General features: G+C 32.4%; 3 protein-coding genes and 1 long non-coding RNA gene across 7 annotated transcripts in view; 3 read left to right on the plus strand and 1 right to left on the minus strand.

Moving 5' to 3' along the window:
- LOC103833097 overlaps positions 1 to 21,237 on the plus strand; it is a 1,138,500-nt gene that overhangs the window by 1,059,067 nt on the left and 58,196 nt on the right. The window lies entirely within an intron of this gene.
- Positions 194 to 8,051, plus strand: LOC103833405. The gene is made up of 6 exons (XR_004449973.1): positions 194 to 551; positions 795 to 886; positions 973 to 1,058; positions 1,149 to 1,222; positions 1,324 to 1,405; positions 1,627 to 8,051. It is a non-coding gene; the product is annotated as an uncharacterized LOC103833405 (long non-coding RNA).
- LOC103833404 (mitochondrial inner membrane protein OXA1-like) lies at positions 7,876 to 9,805 on the minus strand. The gene is made up of 6 exons (XM_018653658.2): positions 9,466 to 9,805; positions 8,969 to 9,044; positions 8,757 to 8,888; positions 8,568 to 8,675; positions 8,444 to 8,498; positions 7,876 to 8,351 (listed from the first exon to the last, which is right to left on the minus strand). Exons 1-6 carry the CDS (start codon positions 9,639 to 9,641, stop codon positions 8,059 to 8,061), a joined length of 840 nt encoding a protein of 279 aa, XP_018509174.1. The 5' UTR covers positions 9,642 to 9,805; the 3' UTR covers positions 7,876 to 8,058.
- Positions 15,412 to 18,167, plus strand: LOC103833403 (purple acid phosphatase 23). Its single transcript, XM_009109489.3, has 8 exons — positions 15,412 to 15,830; positions 16,073 to 16,264; positions 16,335 to 16,671; positions 16,734 to 16,951; positions 17,044 to 17,234; positions 17,313 to 17,594; positions 17,680 to 17,807; positions 17,915 to 18,167. Exons 1-8 carry the CDS (start codon positions 15,542 to 15,544, stop codon positions 18,015 to 18,017), a joined length of 1,740 nt encoding a protein of 579 aa, XP_009107737.1. The 5' UTR covers positions 15,412 to 15,541; the 3' UTR covers positions 18,018 to 18,167.

Raw genomic sequence — 21,237 nt, forward strand, 5'->3', positions numbered from 1 at the left:
GATATTCGTTGCTTTGATAAGGAGGGTTTTAGATTATCTTTTCATTAGTTAAATCCTACCAAATCCCCTTTCTAAATCTCAATATAAATCCTTGAATTCAACAAAACCCTCCAAACTTAAAATCTCCAAAACCTTCTCAAAACCCCAAATAAAATAAGCCCCCCCCCCCCCCCCCCCCCCTTAATCAACTAGAAATAAATATTATAAGTCAAGTTGCATATATGATTTTAATTTTTATCGGGAAAATTTTACTTTTATACTTTCTTTGGTACCACTTTTCATATATACACATAGAAGGAAGATATTTTCAGAAATATCTAAATTATTAATAGAAAAAAATACAAAAATAACCCTCTCACAATTCTAAACTTATTTTCTATCTCTTTCTTTCTCGAGAGAAAGCTTTGACAGACGAGATCGAGCGACGGTGACGGAAATGCGACGGCGACGGAAACGCGACGGCGATGGCGACGAGATCGAGCGACGTTGACGGCAACGAGATCGAGACTCAAAACCTCAAAACGTTGAATCCTCAGAAAGAATCACAAGTTGTAAGTAATTTTCTCAGATTTTGTTGTTTCAATCTAAGAGAAAGAGTTACCTATTAATAATCGGATCTAAGAGAAAGAGTTTCGTTAGTGAACATTGAGTTTTTGAAAATTTATAACCTTTTGTAAATCTAAGTTTTAGGAAAAAAATGCGTGAAGTTGAATTATGAATTTCTGCATCCTGTTTTAATTGCTGCGACAGCTTAAAAATAATCCATTTTATCGGCTTCTATCATTTGTTTCCAGCTTTCGGAGTGGAAATTAGTACTCTTTTACTCAAGTTGGAGATGATTTCAAATTGGGGCGTTGGATCAGCTTTTATTCTTTTCTTTCACATGGTAGTGAATCCAAATCTCATTTCTCCACTAGTTTAACTCTGACTTGATGTTTTTGAGTTATTTAGTAGTGTAATTGACATGTTCAGTTCCCGACACTCATGGAAGAAGCATGTGTTCAAGCTTATATGAGAGCCACAACCCTGCCAGCACATATTTGCTTCGATCTACAATGGTAATCAGCATATTCATCATCTGCTCTTGTTTTTTTCTTAAGTCTTATTGACCAATCATTAACATTTTTTTGTTTCTTCTTGCGTCTTAGATTGCAGAGTCTGTTCCCTTTAGCAGTGATAAAGACGCAAGTGAAGGCTCCACCTCAGCTGTAGAAAACAGTGAGTTAAATAACTCAGTTTCAGTTGCTCTTTCTTGCATTTTTGTCTCATATGTCAGATGTTTCCTATGATTTGATGTCTCACATCAACTATCTACGAGTGCAGGGTGTTGTTAGAGTGTCGATGGTAAGCCATGGATTTGTTTAGAACCTTATTTACTTCATGAGAAAATCCCGTGGTCACGAATGTAAGTTTGGCAATAGACTTACCTTTTTTACTTATATGTTTTGAGAAATGCTGTTTCTAATGCCAAGAGTCAACATGTCTCCATTTCTTTCACTAGTAATCATTTCTTAAACTCCCAAGTATAATCTAGTCTTTCTACATTGAAAGGCAAACCATAGTTTTTCTCCTAGAATTGAGTTTCTTAAAAACTTCAAGTGAGTTACAAGTTTGTTGCTTCTGCAGGTGCTTGTACGTGACATTTGGGTCTTTGAGAAGTCTCTATTCCACACAGGAGCTTGCTGGCGTCTCTGTGGCCGTATTGAATTTCCTTCAAAGGATAAAATCCAACCTGCCCTCTGATTTTTTTTTGCTGAGTTAGTATCTTTACACAATTTACAGTCTTCTAGTCTGTGTTGCAACTAAAGGATGAATGTTGTCTGATTAGGTTCTAGATAATCTTATAAACAATTTATAAAGACTTATAAAACAATTTGTAAAGTATATAAATAATTTATAAATGCTTATGAAAACGTTAAAGTCTATACAATTTATAAGGTTTATATAGGTTTACGAATCAATTAGAAAATCCCTAAATCATTCATAAGAATCTATAACCATTTAGAAAGGCTTATAAAACAATTTATAAGGTTTACAAGAATATGTAAGTAATCAATAAGAATTTATAAGAGTTTGTAAATATTTTATAAAGTTTATAAAAAACAGTTTATGAAGTTTGTAAATCATCTATAAAGTTTGTAAATCATTTATAAATGTTTATAAATTATTTGTAAGAGTATATAAACCATTTATAAAGGCTTATAAAGAAGTTTATAAAGTCTATAAACCGTTTATAAATATTTATAAAAGAAATCAGTTAGAAGATTTTTAAATCATTTATAAGAGTCTATAACCAAGAAAGGCTTACAAGACAATTTATAAGGTTTGTAAAATAATTTATAAAGTTTAATTATAAAGGTATGTAAATAATTTATAAGGGTTTATAAAACGTTTATAAAAGTTCATAATCGGTATATAAATTGGTTAAAAACAAATAATAATTTATAGAAACTAGAGCAAATAGATTTTAAAAATTGGTTTATAATTTTTGTTTATAAAAGTTCATAATCGGTATAACAAGTATATCATTTATAAGAGTTTATAAGTAATCATTATAAGAGATATATGTACCGTTTATAAGAGTCTAAATTCATTTATAAAATTATAAACTATTTATAAAGTTTATTAGTCACTTATAAGGTTTTATAAAATTTTATAATTTAATTACAAGAGTCCACAAATCCTTTTATAAAGTTTTATAATGCTTCGTATATAAATCAGTTACAAGAGTTCATAAATCATCATTTTATAAGAGCTTGTAATGTAAGAGTTTATAAAATGTATAAGTCCTTATAAATCATTTTTTAAGTGCTAAAAAATACTTTTGTAAAGGTTGTTAAATAATTTATTATCAGTTACAAAAGTGTATAGATCATTTTAAATAACTCCAACATTCACTACTCCAAAACTTTGATATAAGGGTATAAAATTTAATATATTTTATAAGGCCTTGTAAATTTTAATGTATAAAGCTTAAAATTATTGTTTCTAAATAATTTGTTTACAGATTACATCGCCTATAAATAATTATTCGCAAGAGATGATTAAAACAATTATAAGCATTATCTATGGATTCATAAACAATAATGTATTAGAATTTATTAAACATCACTTATAAACCTTCGTAAAACTCAGATATACTAGTTTATAAAGTATTATATAAACTCATAGATGAAATTTAAACACAAAAAATGATATGTAAAGGCTGATAAATAACTTATAACCCCTTATATATCTTATAATAAGATTTTAGAAAGCATTATGAAAATTAATGATAAAAAGTTTAAAAAGTAAAATCGGTGATATAAATACATGAAGATGCTTGTTACTAATTTTTTTAAAAAAGAAACTAGAGTAAATGTAAAGTACAAATGATTTACAACTTACAATCACTTATAAGAACACGTGTTACACATATATATTACAGAAAGACATGTGTTTTGTTTCTCTTATATGTGTCAAGAACATATATATTACATATAAAAACACGTATCTTCGCTCTCTTTCTGCAACTCCAATCTTCTTGAACATTGTGTTTCTCTCTGAAAACATAAAAACATAAGGCTAAATATATATATTGTTTTACAGTTTCTTTAATAAGGCCTTATAAATATAAAAGTTGTAATAAATACCTCAAGGGGGTTACTATTTCCAGCAATATGCAAATCATGAGTAATTAAAACTTCATCTCATGTCTGAATCGTATTTGACACAATCCTTGATGATAAATGAGTTCTTCTCTGAAACATTAACAAAAAACATAAAGCTAATAGTGAATCTCCAAATGACATCATTATATTTATAAGGTTTTATAAATGTAAAAGTTGTAATAAGTATTGCTATGGCATACTTCCAGCAATAAGCAAATCTTGAGTACTACATACTATCTTGTAAAATAACTAACTGATAACTATCATAAACGAAAACCTTAACAAGGAGTTCGATATTGTTACCTTAATTGTTACACATAGATGAATGCCTCCATTCTCTTGAAGTTTGTTCAGATATGATGTTACTTGACAATCATTCCTAATAAATACCAGAGGAAGCTCTTTGAACTAAAGTTTAACTTTGAAGATGAGACATAGCTAAGATTTATACTGTTTAACTTGGAAGGTGAGACATCGATTCCAAAATCTTCTAAAACAACCCCAATCAAATCATTGTAGCTGATATCTTCAAAAATCATACTAATAGAAGATCCCCTTTCATCATCGACTATGAAATCCCAATGAATTCCATTTATTAGTTTCCATTCTCCACGTATAGAACACAATTCGATCGTCATAATTCTAATTATAAGAACATGGGGATTAGAGAAGGAATGATCAACAAGATATATCAAAAAAAAAAAAACATAACACTATGTTCTTCATCGATAAAAATTTATAAGGTTTTATAAATCTGAGATTTGAACATTTCATGAGAAAATTTTTGTCTCCTTCCCAAAAACCGATCGATCTTGAGAAACCAGGCAAAAATTACAGAAAAGAGACAAAAATCACTATCTATTATCCTCTGACCTTTTTTATGCGTTCGTGAAGAGATATTGTTATGTTCGTTTGAGCTTGTAGTCTTCGCCAAATCTCGTCGGACGTCAACGTCGTCGGAATCGTCAAATCTCGCCGGGGTAATCGCTGGAGTCATCAAATCTCGCCGGAATCGTCGAATCTCTCGTTGAAGCCGTCGATCTATTTGGAGATTTTTAAAATTCTTGTTGGAGAAGACATATGTTTATGTTTGAGTAGATAAGGATATAATGTTACATTACCTATTAAAATTTTAATGGTAAAATTGGTTAGTGTAAAGTTGAAAAGTGTTATTAGTGGCAATTCTCCATTTTTATCTTATATATATTTTTCTCATAATTGTATCTTATTTGCAGGTATTCTCTTCCAATATTGTCAAATCATCTTCCCAAAAATGTAAGATTTACATCTATTCATTTTAAATATGAATTTTTGTGTTTATATTGAACGAAATTTATAGATTCAAACTTTATGTTTTTACTTTGCTACTATTTTAGGTTAAAAGACTATTTTGAAATCTTTGCGAGAACAAACTATTTTCAGATTTTCTAAATTTACATTTTAAAATTTTCTGTTAGTGTGGAAAAACAATAAAGTCTACTATAAAATTAAGGTTAGTAGACTTCGACTAAAGTCTACTAAACCATAAACATTAAGTATACATTATAAGAAGTCTACTAAAATATGATTTAAATTTTATATCTTATTTTTTTCTCATAATTTTATCTTATTTTTCAGGTACTCTTTTCTAAGATTTCATTTAAAGCACCGAGATTATGAATAGTCAAAAACACTCTTGAACTTTTTAATTAATTGCTTTGTAATCATTTATCATTATAATATATTAATTTGTAGATAATTCTTTGATGCATAATCTATAAACATTGTATTCATTTTTAGTTGTGTTTCACTTGTATGATATTATTAATTTTTGTTAACTATTTATTTTTCAAAGATACTCTATAATCAACCAAACAATTAAAACCACCATAAACTTAAACAATAACTAACACACATGTGAGAAGAAGAAAATCTATACAAAGTATCATCAAGACATCATCCTTTGTTTTCTTTTAGAGATTTTCAAGACATCATCCTTTGCATTAGTATTAGTCTTCTTTAAGAGATTTTCAACACATTGAACAAATACTTCAACTCCAAGACAACACAGAGACTCACATATGAGTCTTCTTTTACATAAGACTACTAAAGAAGTCTACTTTCTGTCAAGCAGACTAATATGTAAGTCTACACAACAGAAATCAAATGTGTAATATAAAACTCCAAGATATAAAAAGTAAGACCTACAAATTAACATCAGTTTATCACATAAGACAACATCCAAAACAACAATACAATTCATAAATTCCACACATAAGACAACTCATAGATTCAACACATAAGACAACATTGAAAGCAGTAAGACAACTCATAAGTTCAACACATAATACTAACACATGTTTAGCTTGGAAAATTTACATAATTAGAGAATAAATATTGAATGTTTGATAAAATTATAATTGTAGACTTACAAATACGTTTACACGTATTAACTAACAACATAGTTAAATCAAAATTTTGATAGTTTCATAATTATAACAGATTTTCTTTTCAAAATCGCTCAAGATCATTAGGATTAATTAACACACACACCGTCAAACAAAAAATCTTGAAAAACTTAAATTAATAATACACAAATTCACTTTAAATATACTAGATTTTTTCTCCGCGCTACGCGCGGATTATGTCTTTTAAATTTACGTTTAAATAACTTTCATACATTTAAAAATATTAAGTATGTGCAATTGAAAAGAGTTGAAAGATCATATTTATGTATTGTGTCTTTCAAGCAACTTAATTTTTGGAAAAACAATTTTCTAAAAGTCGGATCCTAAACCAAATACCATATGATACTTTAGAATATTTAATAAGTCAGCAAACAACATTACTGAATAAAATATTATCTGTAATCTATATGAATTTTAAAACATGTTTTATTAATATGAGTTGTATCCATCCTCACTCCATGGTAGCCACTCCTAAATTGATCTTCGAATATATAGAACCTCTAAACTTATCCATCATGTCCTCCATTAGCTAAATTGATATTTAAATTATTTTTTCAAAAAACGTTTATTAGTTTAACTATTTAATGGAATATTGTTGATTTAAAATTATATATAAATACTTTTAATAGAATATAGCCTCAAGTTTTAAAATCATATATGTTTTCAGTTCATGTAGTCTATATTCTTCAGCATTTTAAGACATATATTCTGTTAATTATATTACATCATGAATTTTCAAATTTGTAGTATATATAGTTTAAAAAATATTGTTATATTAAGTGAATTTATTTCAAGGATTTTTTATTTGTTAATGTACCTTATTATATTGATACATAATTACAATTTTTTTTATTAATTTTCATTTTTGAAATTTTGATATTTTAAAATTTTTAATAGATACTGATTATATATTTTTTATTGATAATTTTAAATTCTATGTGAAAACGTCCCTAGTCATATAGCCTCAACTTAAGGAAATGTTTGTAGCTAATAGTTTAAAGTGTTGGGAAATCATATTTTTTTAGAAAATATTGCATTTTTGGGAATTTATTATTTTTGTTAGTAAAGGGTTTATGTTAATTTTATAAAACAATTTATAGATCTCAAGTCAATTTTTAATATTCTTTCTTTTGTTTGATTACCTTGTTTTATATGAGATATATTTTATTTCTAAATAATTCTTTTTTTTTGAAATTTTTTGACATTTTTAAGATATTAAATTATAATGTTGATTTGACATATTTTGATTGATGGTGTTAAATCGCATATGGACATTTTTTTTACTTGTATGTTTAATTTCTATAGAGTATATATTATGTATTGCTATTTGCTACAGATGGCGATAGAGTTTTTCATATTTTAAACTAAGCTGCATCATTATCTGAATTCTGCAGAGGAAGAATAATTGACTATATATTAGATACTCCTCATATGACTGTTTACAATATAAAATAGCAGTGATGGAGGAAGAAGAATTGACTGTCAAACAGCAGAGGTAATGTCATGAGGAATACCATATTGTTCTTAAGATGAGGGTCATTAGTAATAGTTTTATCCTTTTGTTATTGTAGCAAAGTTCGTGGCACCATCAAAGATATGGAACAAACGCGCAGCTATATGATTGCAAGTTGAAATGGCGGCATCAGTTGTCGTCAGCTCTACAGTCAGTAATGCACAGGTAAAATGAATGCAAGTATTAGCCATACTTTACAAAGTACGTATCATTTCCAATCATCCGTATATCTCTAGTTGCGGGCTGTTCGAGTAACACATACATGTGATGTAAGTAATGAGTTCTGAATGTATATAAGATGAATACTTCAGAGTGAGATCCATATGACTTGATTGTTGCCTTCAATATTCAAAACCTTAAATTCCCGATGATACTTTAATCCCTTCCGTCTATAGTATCTCAGCCAGTTTTCTAGCAAAACAACCTGAACATGAAAAAAAAGAGTCTCTCACTTCTTCTTCTTTTGGTCCTTGAGTTGTCTCTCCAGAGTTCTGATTCTCTGATTCAGCACTGAACTCTTTGAGATTCTTCTCCCTGGAACACTCGAAGATGACTCAGAGGAAGACATAGAAGGATCTTTGGAGGAGGACAAAGGAGGATCTTCATGAACAACAACACTTTGGTCTTTTGGCTGCTCAAAGGAAAATGGAATAGGCGAAGGCGGCTTTGGCTGCCCGCTAGAAGAAGATGTGACAGCATCCGGGAGATTCAAGAGCTTCCTCACATCAGGACGTCTTAGTGCTGCATACATTATATACACAATATGTCACATCAAAACTCTTTTATCTCACGTCTCAAGACTCTGTGGGAAAGAGAGAGGGGAGGGGACTTGCCTAATCCATACCCAAGAGTAAACAGGTTGGAAGTGAGCCAGTAACAGAACAATCCCTGCCCAAATAAAAAACTCATTGCTTATTATCAACATCAAATAGTGAACAGTGGGAGAGTAATCGTTACCTTCTCAATGCCCATCAGAATTGGAATAGAGAGAAAGGCAATGATTCTTGAGAATTTCTTCATAGTTCCAGCTACTGGATTCCCTTCCATACCTTCTTGCATGTTGGACTACAGACAAAAAACAATACAAGACTTGCTTTCAATATATATTAGGTCTGAAGATAAGGACTTGTAAAGAGCTCCTACTACCTCCACCATAATTATGAAAGTGATGGCGGTGAGAAGTGGCAAGATATATGTAGTATCTGCAGTGGTGAGATCAGTAAACCAAAGAGTTCCACCGGTTTTAAACGATGGTACTTTCTCGGCCATGTTCCTGATCTGCATGTAGACAAAAACATCAATCATTGAACGCATAGAAAAACAAAGATGAGAGTCAACTGAGAGCAAACTAATCTTACAGCGAAGAAAAAGCTGATGAAGATGGGACCTTGAATAATAAGTCCTTTCAGGGGTGTAAACGAAGTTACACCATGCCTAAAGCCAATCGAACCAATCAGGAGACCCAATTCAAAGTAGAAGTTGTTGTTCAGTCTTGGCAGTTGTATTCATACTTAGATAGAATGTGCTCCATGAACACATTCGAAACAAACAAAAAACTCTCCTTTAATTCGTTTCAACCATATCACCAAAAGCGTCTAAAGATTGATTCTTCATCCTCAATCTCTACAGTCTACTACTAATCTCAGATCTTTCTCAGACAAAACCAAATCCACGCAGACACAATCTCGAGTCCTTAAACACAAAACCCAGAACAAACCCTTCACCATCAACCCTATCACTGGTAGACAACACTGCTCTGTTTTCAATCGGTTTCTTTAGACACATAAACTCATAAAACTAACCTTTATATGAATCTCAAATGAACCCAAAACAACAAAAGACTCATCCTTTTTACCTTCCGCTGGAGAAATAGTAAACCTTGACAGTGTTGGAGAAGACGATGACATCGACCTCACAGAGAAACGAAAGCTCGTTCGCCTTTTTTATCAACCTGTTACGTCTCTTGGAGAAAGTGACTTGAGGACTGTTCACATTCTCAATCTTCTTTATCTCTATTTTTCCTCTCCCCATCTTCTCAATCAATTTGGGTTCAACAAAATAGAAAACAGGGGGAAAACAGAGAGAGGGAGAGAGAGAGACGGAGTAGTGAATGGACGAATCAAAGAGATTAAACACGAACTCTTTACTCAAGCTGTTTCAGAAGGTAAAAGTAAGCGGAGACAGAGGGAAGACGACCCTCGTTTCTTCTCTGTGTAATTCCAATTTTTTTTGACACATTATTAATCTGACGTGTCACAAAAAGGTCTTCTGATTGGATGATTTAATTGTCCTACGTGGACACACTCTCTACTCCTCATATAACCCTTTTAGTATAGGTTAGATTTTTCTACGTAAACTTCATATTCTGTCTACATAATTGTACACATGCTTTTCAGTTTATGAATGTAAACTATTAAATAGGTCTACTCTTTAGGTTAATTTTTCCAATTGCAAAATTCACAACTTTCTGTATTTGAAAAAATTTGTGATTTTATACAAGTAGACTTCCTTTTCAGTCTCTACACTTTAAAAATGTTAGTTTCTGCAGTTGACCATAATTCACTCATGATTTGACTTTCCAGAGTAGACTTCATATGCAGTCTACATTTTTTGAGTTTTTTAAAGAGGTTATTTTTGCAATTGATCAAGTCTGACTTTATATGAACAGATTGAAATGAATGTCTACAAATGTGTAGACTTCGTATGAAGTCTACTCTCAAATCCGACGGGTTAGTTTTAAAACCACGAGGTGAGGGGTGAGAGATGCGGCGAGGTCGAAGAGAGAGGGTCGGAGGAGGACCGGAGTAGATATATGATGGAGTGGGGTTCAGATCTGATGGTTTCAATTCTACAGACAGAGGAGGCTTGGCGATGAGAGGCGGAGAGAAGCGGCATAGATAGTGGGAGAAAGATGACCAACAGTAACGCCAGTAGGTGCTCTGTCGACGAGATGTGAGACCACGAGTGACTGGACCCGTCGAGAGATCTCCGAGGGTTGAAGGGAGGCAGTGGTGACAAGGGCTGTAGAGAAGAACTGAACATATCGAAGGACATAACCATATTCTAGATGTTGCAGAGAGAGAGAGATTTTAAAGCTTGTGACGAGGATGGAGCAAGAGTAATGTAGAGAAGCGGAAGCAGAGTGGAGGATGAGTCAATGCCGGCGGCAAGGGGAACCGCCGGTGTCAAGAGACAAAGCTTGTGGCAGCTTCTTGATTTTCGTGTCTCAGAGGTTTAATGAGCTAAGGCGAACTTACTTGCTTGACTACATTCCCTGTGTCTAGTATGTACACTAATATAAATTATTTTTTAGAGGAAAAATAGTATTGAAGATCCGAAAATGGACAAAGACCCTTATCCATGGATAATTTGATGTCTTTAGAATGTAAGGAATTATAAACTTTTAAGAGGGATTGACACAAACCCACTTGAGATGATAAGATATGCAGAAGGAGAATGCATGCTTGGCGGCAAATGCATTAGTTAATAGGTTGACCCAAACACCAACAGTAACAACTCATTCTTACGCTTAGAGAATACATTCTTGGTGAATGGTTCTTGAAGCTCCACATTGATCTTTAGTGGATGTGGATGATTTTGAAAAGATAATCAACATTGCATTCCGAGTTAGAAGAGCTATGCTGGGCAATGGAAAACATGTTTTATCATTCGACATGCCAGAACTATATGATTGACTGCAAAGATTTGACAGCGATAATCAAAAAACCTCAGACATCGCCGACTTTCTAGGCAAAAGTGAAAGAGATAGAAAAACTAAAAAGGAGATTACATGACTTCAAGATATCATATATTTCTCGGAGAAATAATTAGATTGCTGATTTCTTAACCATAATCACTCGATCTTTTCATTAGGATCTTTTTTTGTTAGTAATTATATTCCGGTCTGATTACTCAGACTACGTTTAGTTTGAGAAATAGAATGACATTTTATTTTTCATAAAAAAGATTATCAATACAAACACATTTAGGTTGAGTAAACATCAAGGATAAGACAAATAATTGAAATGTACATCCAATCCAATTTCCTTTTTAAAGCTGATTACTTGGTAATTTATGGTAGAAGTGCTTATTAGTTTTGGACGTTTTGGCATTTTCTTAATTATTTGAAATTAAAACAAGAGAAAAACATATTAAGTGATTGAGAGCTAGTTTACAAAGAGTGCATTTTTTTTGGTAACATGTTAAACTTATCATTTTTTGAAAAAGGATACAATGTTGTTGTTACAAGCAATAAAAAAAAAGAAAAAGAAAGCTAAGGTGGAGAAAGACAGCGAATGGAAAGGTACATCTAAAGCATCAAGACTAACCCTTTCGCGGATGTAGGCAGTGATTGGAGACCATCCCTTATAGAGCGATCAACTCCATTAATGATTGCAGCTTTGGAATGTTGGGGTCAAAAACGGTAATCTCGAAATCAACGCCTAAGATTGATAAGGAACTTTCTCGAAATAACTTCGGAAAAGTACCAAAGTAGAAATCTTCAAAATATCGAAAGAACCGCATCCTCGTCGGGCTTGCCATACGGCAAGTGGGATGGACCATGTCCAGCTTGCCATATGTCAAGCGGGACAGTCCATACTCGGTTAGCCATATGACGAGCGGGACGATCACGTCCAACCCGCCATATGGCGAGCGGGACGCCGTGTCCAGCTTGCCATATGGTGAGTGGGACAATACATGTCTGGCTCGGCATATGGTAAGCGGGACGGTCCTCGTCCAGCTTGCCATATGGTGACCCAGATAATCCAATACGGTTCACTACAGCGACCAGCTTCCTTTCTTCCGGTCTCAATTGAACTGTCTCTTGGTTCGTCTCGATTGTATTTATCGTTGAAACTTTATGATAAAACGGTGAAGACTAGTTTTCTCGGGAAAGTTTGAATCAGTCGTATAAAACGACAACAAGTTAACTAAACACCAAAACTGCGTTAACTATTCGATTGGTTTAAGTTTTTCCGGTAACCGACGTCGTACCAAAGATGATTTTTCAAATAATTCATAAAACGCTTAAGTCGGAAAACGGCTCGAAAGGGTCTAAAATGCGACCAAAAGTCCACCTACGATTTTTAAGGAGAATAAGCCCACGACTACTATGATGGTTATCTATTATTTGCAGAAAAATATAAATGTCAAGTTTCTAAGGATAACTACGAAGATCGGGAGAAATAGAATACTTCTGAGAAGAGATAAACTCGGGCCCGAGGGCAAAAGATGAAAGGGCGACCGACCTCAAAGACATATATAAGGGAAGTTGAAGCCAAGAGCGCAATGATCCGAAAATTTAGACCTAGGACATTTCTGTTAGCTTTAGGAGAGTTTATGACTTAGGTGGCTAGACTAGCAAGTTTGATACTTAGAACGTTTCTCCGCTTTTTTCTGCGATTCTCCATTGTTGACAATTTTCTGTTCATCCTATTTTTGGTGAAACTATGTATCTCAGTTCATACTATTCAATAAAAATCCCTCGTGCGATTTTCTATCGATATTTTTTTATCTATTTCTCTTTCGCATTCGTGTGTTTTCGCAGAGATCTGAGACCTCTGGAAATTTAAGGTTTTTTTAACTTTCCAAATTAAACAGACTTTGAGAGTGTGAATTTCGGTCCCCACATGAAATATGAATTTTGCCTGAAGATACGATGGTTCCTCTCTCTCCAAATGTTATAAACAATGACATGCATCAAGAGCTTAATAACTAACACAACACATGAGCAAGAGAAAATATGGGGCTGATCAATGAAAGGCGGAACAGAGGCGAGTGAATCAGGTGGAGTAGAGAACATCCAACTAGAGAAGTGTGACCATATTACCGTAGAGAAAGGGCAACTGAAAGACAGATGAGTATGAAATTCAGGACCCAAGGAGTAAAAAAGGGCAAACATGGTGGTACCGTCATTCCCCATGAGAGGAGTGTATCCCTTGTAGGCAGCCTAAACAACATAGACATCCAACAAAGCAGAATCAGAGTGTCAAGACAAAGAGAAAAGAGGCGCACAACAGCTTCAAGAGAGCAACATAGATTCTAGACTCAACCTGATCAATCCCCAAGTGGAGATGTGATAACAATATGATCGATAATCAAGTGATTTCTGATAAGAATCATCTCCTAAATAATTGAAATCTGCAAACGATAGACAAGGAACATTTAACTTCAAGACGAGAGATAGAGCCGGCCCTGTGCCATATTATTCCAAAATGTAACTTTAGTGTAGTGGTTCAGTAGTCGTTGTTCGTAACACCTAAACCGGAGTTTGAATCCTCCGACATGCACCATTTTATTTTCAGCTAACTTTTCATTTTGGGCTCTCTGAATTCCGAGAATCTGAATCATTACCCCGCGGGTTCTGCTCTATTTGATCCGCCACGTGGTGGATGCGGGTCGACCGATTGAAAATATTCAGCATGCGGGTGTGGGTTGAGTCAATTTTAAGCGTGGCGTGTGCGGATCGACCAAATTTGAGTCGCGGGTACCGAACAACCCACAAAATAAAAAAATAATTGTAAAAATTCGTAAAAATATAGAAGATATATATTTTTTAAATTATATAGTTTTAAATACAAATTTATAATTTATATTATTTTTTATAAAAAAATAATTAATATATAATAAAAGTAATTATATTATTATATTTAATATTATCCGCAGGTACCGTGGATTCATTGTTTAAAAAAGTTACTCATGGTGACATGTACGACTTAAAAATGTGGAACATAATCAACTAAGTGTCTTGCCCGCATATATGGGCTTAATCGTTTTACAAATATTTATTTGTTATTTAAAAAAAAATATTTGTTAGTTTATTTTTTATTAATTCAAAAACCAAAATAATAACTTATTATTTATGTTTTCAATAAATTAAATCAAACATATATATATGACAAAATCTAATTAAATATATATGTTTAACTAAAATTTATTAAAGATAACATTGACTTTAACCACTGAATTTATTATAATTGTTTTATATTTTATTTTTAAATTTTATAATTGAAAAATATGTTTTAAGATAACTGCACAATATATAAGAATTATCTTACTTTTCATATGCGGGCTTAATCGTTTTACAAATATTTATTAGTTTATTTTTTATTAGTTCAAAAACCAGAATAATAACATATTATTTATGTTTAAAAAAAAAAATCAAAGATATATATATATATATGACAAAATATAATTAAATATATATGTTTAATTAAAATTTATTAAAGATAACATTGATTTTAACCACTGAATTTATTATAATTGTTTTATATTTTATTTTTAAATTTTAAAATTGAAAAATATTTTTTAAGATAACAGCACAATATATAAGAATTATCTTATTTTAAAAAATTCATTTTACAAATATTTATTAGTTTATTTTTTATTAATTCAAAAACTAGAATAATAACTTATTATTTATGTTTTCAAAAAAAAAATTCAAAGATATATATATGACAAAATATAATTAAATATAATATATGTTTAATTAAAATTTATTAAAGATAATATTGACTTTAGGTACTGAATTTATTATAATTGTTTTATATTTTATTTTTAAATTTTATAATTGAAAAATATGATTTAAGATAACAATACAATATATAAGAATTATTTTATTTTTTTAAAAAAATAATATTATTAATAAAAATTCATTTTTGATTATATAATTAATTTTATATAAAATTTATTAAAAGTATTATAGATATTAACCGCTCTAATTGCTAAAAATTACTTCGCATAGTCGTGAGGTAAAGGAAAAGAAAGAATTAAAAGAAGTCAAAATTTAGGTTGACAAAATAAAAAAAGAAGTCAAAATTTGGCCTTAGTCGTCGTCAATGCTCTGATATGTATCCCTCAGAAAACTCTCTACACGCATGTAGACCGAACTGAAACCAAAGAGACAACCCCTGTGGACTATCTATCTAATCATGTCTCCGGCTCCGTCAACATCATTCATCATCCCCACACCTTTACTAATGCTGATCGCTGTGACCACGATGCCGTTGCTGCTCGCCGGCGGCGAATCGATCCCGACGACTTTAGACGGCCCGTTCAAGCCATCGACTCGCCGATTCGACCCGTCTCTTCGCAGAGGCAGTGACGACTTGCCCATCGATCATCCAAGGCTGAGGAAGAGCAATGTCAGCTCCGATCTCCCAGAACAGATTGCTCTAGCGCTTTCTACTCCCTCCTCCATGTGGGTTTCTTGGGTCACTGGTAAATTTCTGACTTTTTTTTAATATTCAGTTCCATTTAATTTATTAATTACCAATATTACTTGTTCAGGGAATCACTCACACAAGGGTTATATCTCTCTTTATACAATAGTTCATTTATCTCTGGGCTTTTGGTTTTGTCCTCTACACTACTATACTTTTGGCTGAATGTTACTTTGTTTTGGGAATCACATGAGTCTCTAAAACATATAGGCTTTGAATTTGTCTCTGATTCTTCTTCAGGTGATGCTGTGGTTGGAAAAGATGTGAAACCGCTTGATGCTACATTGGTTTCGAGCGAGGTTTGGTATGGGAAGGAGAAAGGCAACTATACGCTAAAGAAGAAAGGAAATGCAACAGTTTACAGCCAATTGTATCCCTTTGATGGCCTCCTTAACTACACTTCAGGCATCATACACCATGTCCTCATCGATGGTACTAACGAGAAAAGACAGCTTTGGCCATACATAAGAGTTGAGACAAGTGATTTATAGTATTTTTGTAGGTCTTGAGCCAGATACCAAATACTATTACAGGTGCGGAGACAGCTCTGTTCCTGCAATGAGCGAGGAGATTTCTTTTGACACTTTGCCACTTCCTAGCAAAGACTCTTATCCTCACCGAATTGCCTTTGTTGGGGATTTAGGTCTTACTAGCAACACGACCACCACCATTGACCATTTGATGGATAACGACCCTTCACTGGTTGTTATTGTTGGGGACTTTACCTATGCAAACCAGTACCGTACAACTGGCGGCAAAGGAGCTTCCTGCTTCTCATGTTCCTTTCCAGATGCACCTATTAGGGAGACCTATCAACCTCGCTGGGATGCCTGGGGAAGGTAAAAAAATAAACCTTACTGTACGTGGGTTAACAAGTTGGACTCTAAACAACTCTCTGCAGGTTCATGGAGCCACTGACCTCCAAGGTACCAATGATGGTCATTGAAGGCAACCATGAGATTGAGCCTCAAGCTTCCGGGGTCACCTTTAAGTCATACTCTGAAAGGTTTGCAGTTCCTTCAACTGAGAGTGGCTCCAACAGCAACTTCTACTATTCTTTTGATGCCGGAGGAGTGCATTTTGTTATGTTGGGGGCATATGTTGATTACAATCAGACTGGTAAACCCATAAAATACATGTATGCTTTATTCCCTACATCGATCAAAATCTCATTTCAGTGAATGGTTATGTGTTTTATGATTTTATCTTAGGAGCACAATATGCATGGCTAAAGGAAGATTTGTCTAAAGTTGATCGCTCAGTGACACCTTGGCTGGTCGCAACAATGCATCCACCTTGGTACAACAGCTACTCCTCACACTACCAGGAGTTCGAATGCATGAGGCAGGAAATGGAAGAGCTTCTTTACCAACATCGTGTCGACATCATTTTTGCAGGACATGTTACGTTCCCAAATTCTCTCGGTGAAACAGAGATTTGATAATGCTTTGACTAAAAGTGGCGTTTGCTTTTATTAAAGGTACATGCATACGAGAGGATGAACCGAATATACAACTACACGCTGGACCCATGTGGGGCTGTTTATATAACAATCGGAGATGGTGGGAACATAGAGAAAGTTGACGTGGACTTTGCAGATGATCCTGAGAAGTGTCCTTCCCCTGGAGACAACGTCCCCGAGATTGGAGGATCATGCCCTCTAAACTTTACTTCTGGCCCTGCCAAAGGCAAGTTTTGCTGGGACAGACAACCTGATTGGAGTGCCTTCAGAGAGAGCAGCTTCGGCCATGGAATCCTAGAGGTATATTCATTCATAAGCTTTATAATATCCAAAACATGGATGCTGTTATAAGAGAGAAAGATGCGATTATAGTGTGTTGATACAGGTCATGAATTCAACTTACGCCTTGTGGACATGGCATAGGAATCAGGATGTCTATAAAGATGACAGCTATGGTGATCAGATATATATTGTTCGTCAACCAAATCTCTGCATTTCCCCTGCAACATCGAGGTACTAATGCAATATATGTATAGTATCTCCGTTATCTGTATAGGTAGGTACAAGTTAATAATATAATACCATTTGATATGTTAATATATTTTGGCATTGATGGAAAGGGAAGCAGGCGGAGGAAGAGAGACATCAGGCGGCGAAAATAGATTGTCCTCTCCCTCATTTCCAGTGTTCATTTGGATATTTCTCATGTTTGGCATTTTATAGTTCCATCGTTTTGGGACGTTTTTGTATAAAGCAAGATGAAATGAGTTCCTATTGAGTGAAAGACTGTTTGACAAGAGACAAGATATTTAACTGTTGTTATTTATACTAGATATCTTGTCCGCATATGCGGGATTAATCGTTTTACAAATATTTATTAATTTTTTTTAATTAAAAAATCAGCATAATAACTTATTATTTATGTTTTCAAAAAATTAAATCAAACATATATATATGAAAAAAAATAATTAAATATATATTTTTAATTAAAATTTATTAATTGTTTATATTTTATTTTTAAATTTTATAATTGAAAAACGTGTTTTAAGATAACAACACAATATATAAGAATTATCTTATTTTAAAAAAAGTTAATATTATTAATAAAAATTCGTTTTTGATTATATGATTAATTATATATATAATTCATTAAGGGTAGTATAGATATTAACCGCTCTAATTTTTAACGTGAGAGCTCGATTCCAAAAAATTACTTCACAAATAATAGTATAGATTTTTAAATTTTATAATTCAAAAACGTTTTTTTAAGATAACAACACAATATATAAGAATTATCTTATTTTTTAAAAAGTTAACATTATTAATACAAATTCATTTTTGATTATATAATTAATTATATATATAATTTATTAAGGGTATTATAGATATTAAACGCTCTAACTTTCAACATGAGAGCTCCGTTGGTAAAAATTACTTCACAAATAATAGTATAGATAGATACATATGGATATTATACTTTTCAAAGCGCTAAATAATATTTTAAATATTTATATGATTATGTAAAAAAAACAATATTTAAAAATATTAATCAGAAATATAAGTATCTGATTATCTAAAAAAGAGAAAGTAAAGCATAAAAATATTTAATGATTATGAAACATATACATTGAAGAATGAAAAAGATAATTGATTTGAAAATTAAATAAATAAACTTTTCTTTTGTCGGTTTTAACAGCATAGCTGATATTTCTTCCTTTTTTCCAGTAAAAATTGCATGTTTTCTTATCTATCTTATTAAAACTCAAGTACAAAATTGGAGTGTTTGGAGACTTGAATAGGACTTTTAAAAATTTGGAGTGTTTGGAAACATGGATTGCAGTCTTTTAAAAAAAAATATTTTTGTTTGAAAACAAGGATAGTAGTATTAAGAAAAAAAGTAATGGGCTTATGTTTTTTTTAAAAATTGAAAGTTATTTAGGCCACTTTTAAAATATACCAAAATGGGTCAATCTAATTCCCTAAAAAAAATTTTTCTAAACTAACCATAAAACAAAATTTAAACTTTATATACATATTTCAAATCAAAATAATAATTCAAATTTGATTTATATCAAAAATTGATTCAAAAATATACATATATTCAAAAATGGATTTTTACTAAACTATTTTTCAATAACCATTATAAAAAAATATTGTCAATATATATAAGAAAAATATAATACAAAGCCCAATTTGAAATACCAACTCAAATTATGGTTTTCATATTTCATATTAAGTTTTAAAAATATAATATATGTAATTATTTATATGATGGTATGTATAAAATACTATTAATTATATGATTACTTATATGATGGTACATATAAAATACGATTAATTATATGATGATAAAATACGATATATAATAATGACTAGGGATGGGCTTTTGGATACCCATACGGGTTTAGTTCTGATCGGTTTGTATTTTGGGTTTTCGGGGTCAAAGATTTCAGCCTTATTAGAATGTTTCTAAATTTTGGTTTGAGTTCGATTTGGATCTTTGCGGGTTTGGTTTGGGTTTGGATAACTAATTTAAATTATTTTTAAAGTCTTAAATCATTATATATTTTAAATTTCTCAAAATGTATAAATAAAATAATATATTACGTATAAATTTGAATAACATATGTCATAATACTTAAGCTTAACATATCAATTGGCTTGATTTAAAATTTTGGATACAAAATCAATAATTATTTTAAGTATTTTTGGTGATTTGAGTATACTTTAACTATTTCAGATATTTACTTTGACTATCTATATATATTTTCAAGTATTTAAACCAATTTAAAAGTATCATTTTTGATGTTTTATATACGTTAAATCTAAAAATAATTAATATATGTAAGTATATAAATCTATTTTTAGATAAATTCGGATACCCAAATACTTCGGTTCGGATCAGATTCGGTTCTCTAAATAACAAAATTTTGAATAATTAGAATATTTAATCAATTTATGTTTGGGTTTGGTACTATATCTTTGGATCGGTATCGGTTATGTTCCTCGGATTCATTTTTCCAAATCCTAATAATTACATGAAAAACAAATATCAACATATTTTTCAAAATATACACCCGCGCGCCTGCGCGGGTCAAAATCTAGTTTATTATTATGTGCGATGCTACCTATATGTAAATTGTAACGACCCGGTTCACCCAAACCGGTGTGATTCATTTGTTAATTAATTGTACCAGACCATTTCTTAATCCGTGTTATATATGCATGTGTATATATCTCCTTCTCAAACCAAATAAAAAAACGCATCGTGGGTTAGAGAGAGAGCCGTCACGTTTTATCACCACCAGCGCCAATCTCTAAGGATGTGATCGGTTCATCACCGGAGTGTCAGCTTGCATTGTCGCATCACCGTGCCAGCACCATCGGGACCGTTGCCGTGATCACCGGAGTTTGTGAAACACCCGTCCCTCCCCATTTCCAACCGGGGTTCCAGGGCGCGGGGTTTAGGACACACATGTCTACTTTTCCCGACATCTCCGTGTGTCCCGTTTCTGGTCCCATAAGTTTCAGGTGCGTTTCCTTTCTTACCGTCGACATTTCCACTTATAGTTCTGCAAAAAAGAGAGGGAAAAGGAGGGTGAGTACGAATACTCAGTGAAGCGATTCTAGACCAGTCTCCCCCATGAGCTTTTATACCGCTCAATGCGAAACGAGAACCGACTAGTCACTACACCCAATTCCTAACTAACTATTAAAGATCCATTTCACAAAACAAGCAGTGCAATGAACTCAGTCATCGCTCAATTCACACATTTCGGTTTATTAATTAAGATTCCATTCATCCTATAACTCTAGGACCTACACAGCTCAAGCGGACCAACCCTCCCCTTTCTTGCTGCATCCCTATGAGGTCGCCTGCCCTGGTACACCCGGCATCCGGTTCCCTTGGATGTAGTCCATACCCCTTGCAGTGTATTACGAC

Source organism: Brassica rapa, chromosome A08, assembly GCF_000309985.2.
Source record: "Brassica rapa cultivar Chiifu-401-42 chromosome A08, CAAS_Brap_v3.01, whole genome shotgun sequence".
Taxonomy (NCBI): Eukaryota; Viridiplantae; Streptophyta; class Magnoliopsida; order Brassicales; family Brassicaceae; genus Brassica; species Brassica rapa.

Coding starts and splice junctions, on each gene's coding strand:
- LOC103833404 (XM_018653658.2), bottom strand. CDS start 9,641: ATGGGGAGAGGAAAAATAGAGATAAAGAAGATTGAGAATGTGAACAGT. Junction 8,889..8,968: donor TCATCAGCTTTTTCTTCGCT/GTAAGATTAGTT, acceptor GTCTACATGCAG/ATCAGGAACATGGCCGAGAA. Junction 8,676..8,756: donor CTTTCATAATTATGGTGGAG/GTAGTAGGAGCT, acceptor TTTTGTCTGTAG/TCCAACATGCAAGAAGGTAT.
- LOC103833403 (XM_009109489.3), top strand. CDS start 15,542: ATGTCTCCGGCTCCGTCAACATCATTCATCATCCCCACACCTTTACTA. Junction 16,952..17,043: donor TGTTGATTACAATCAGACTG/GTAAACCCATAA, acceptor ATTTTATCTTAG/GAGCACAATATGCATGGCTA. Junction 17,235..17,312: donor ACATCATTTTTGCAGGACAT/GTTACGTTCCCA, acceptor CTTTTATTAAAG/GTACATGCATACGAGAGGAT.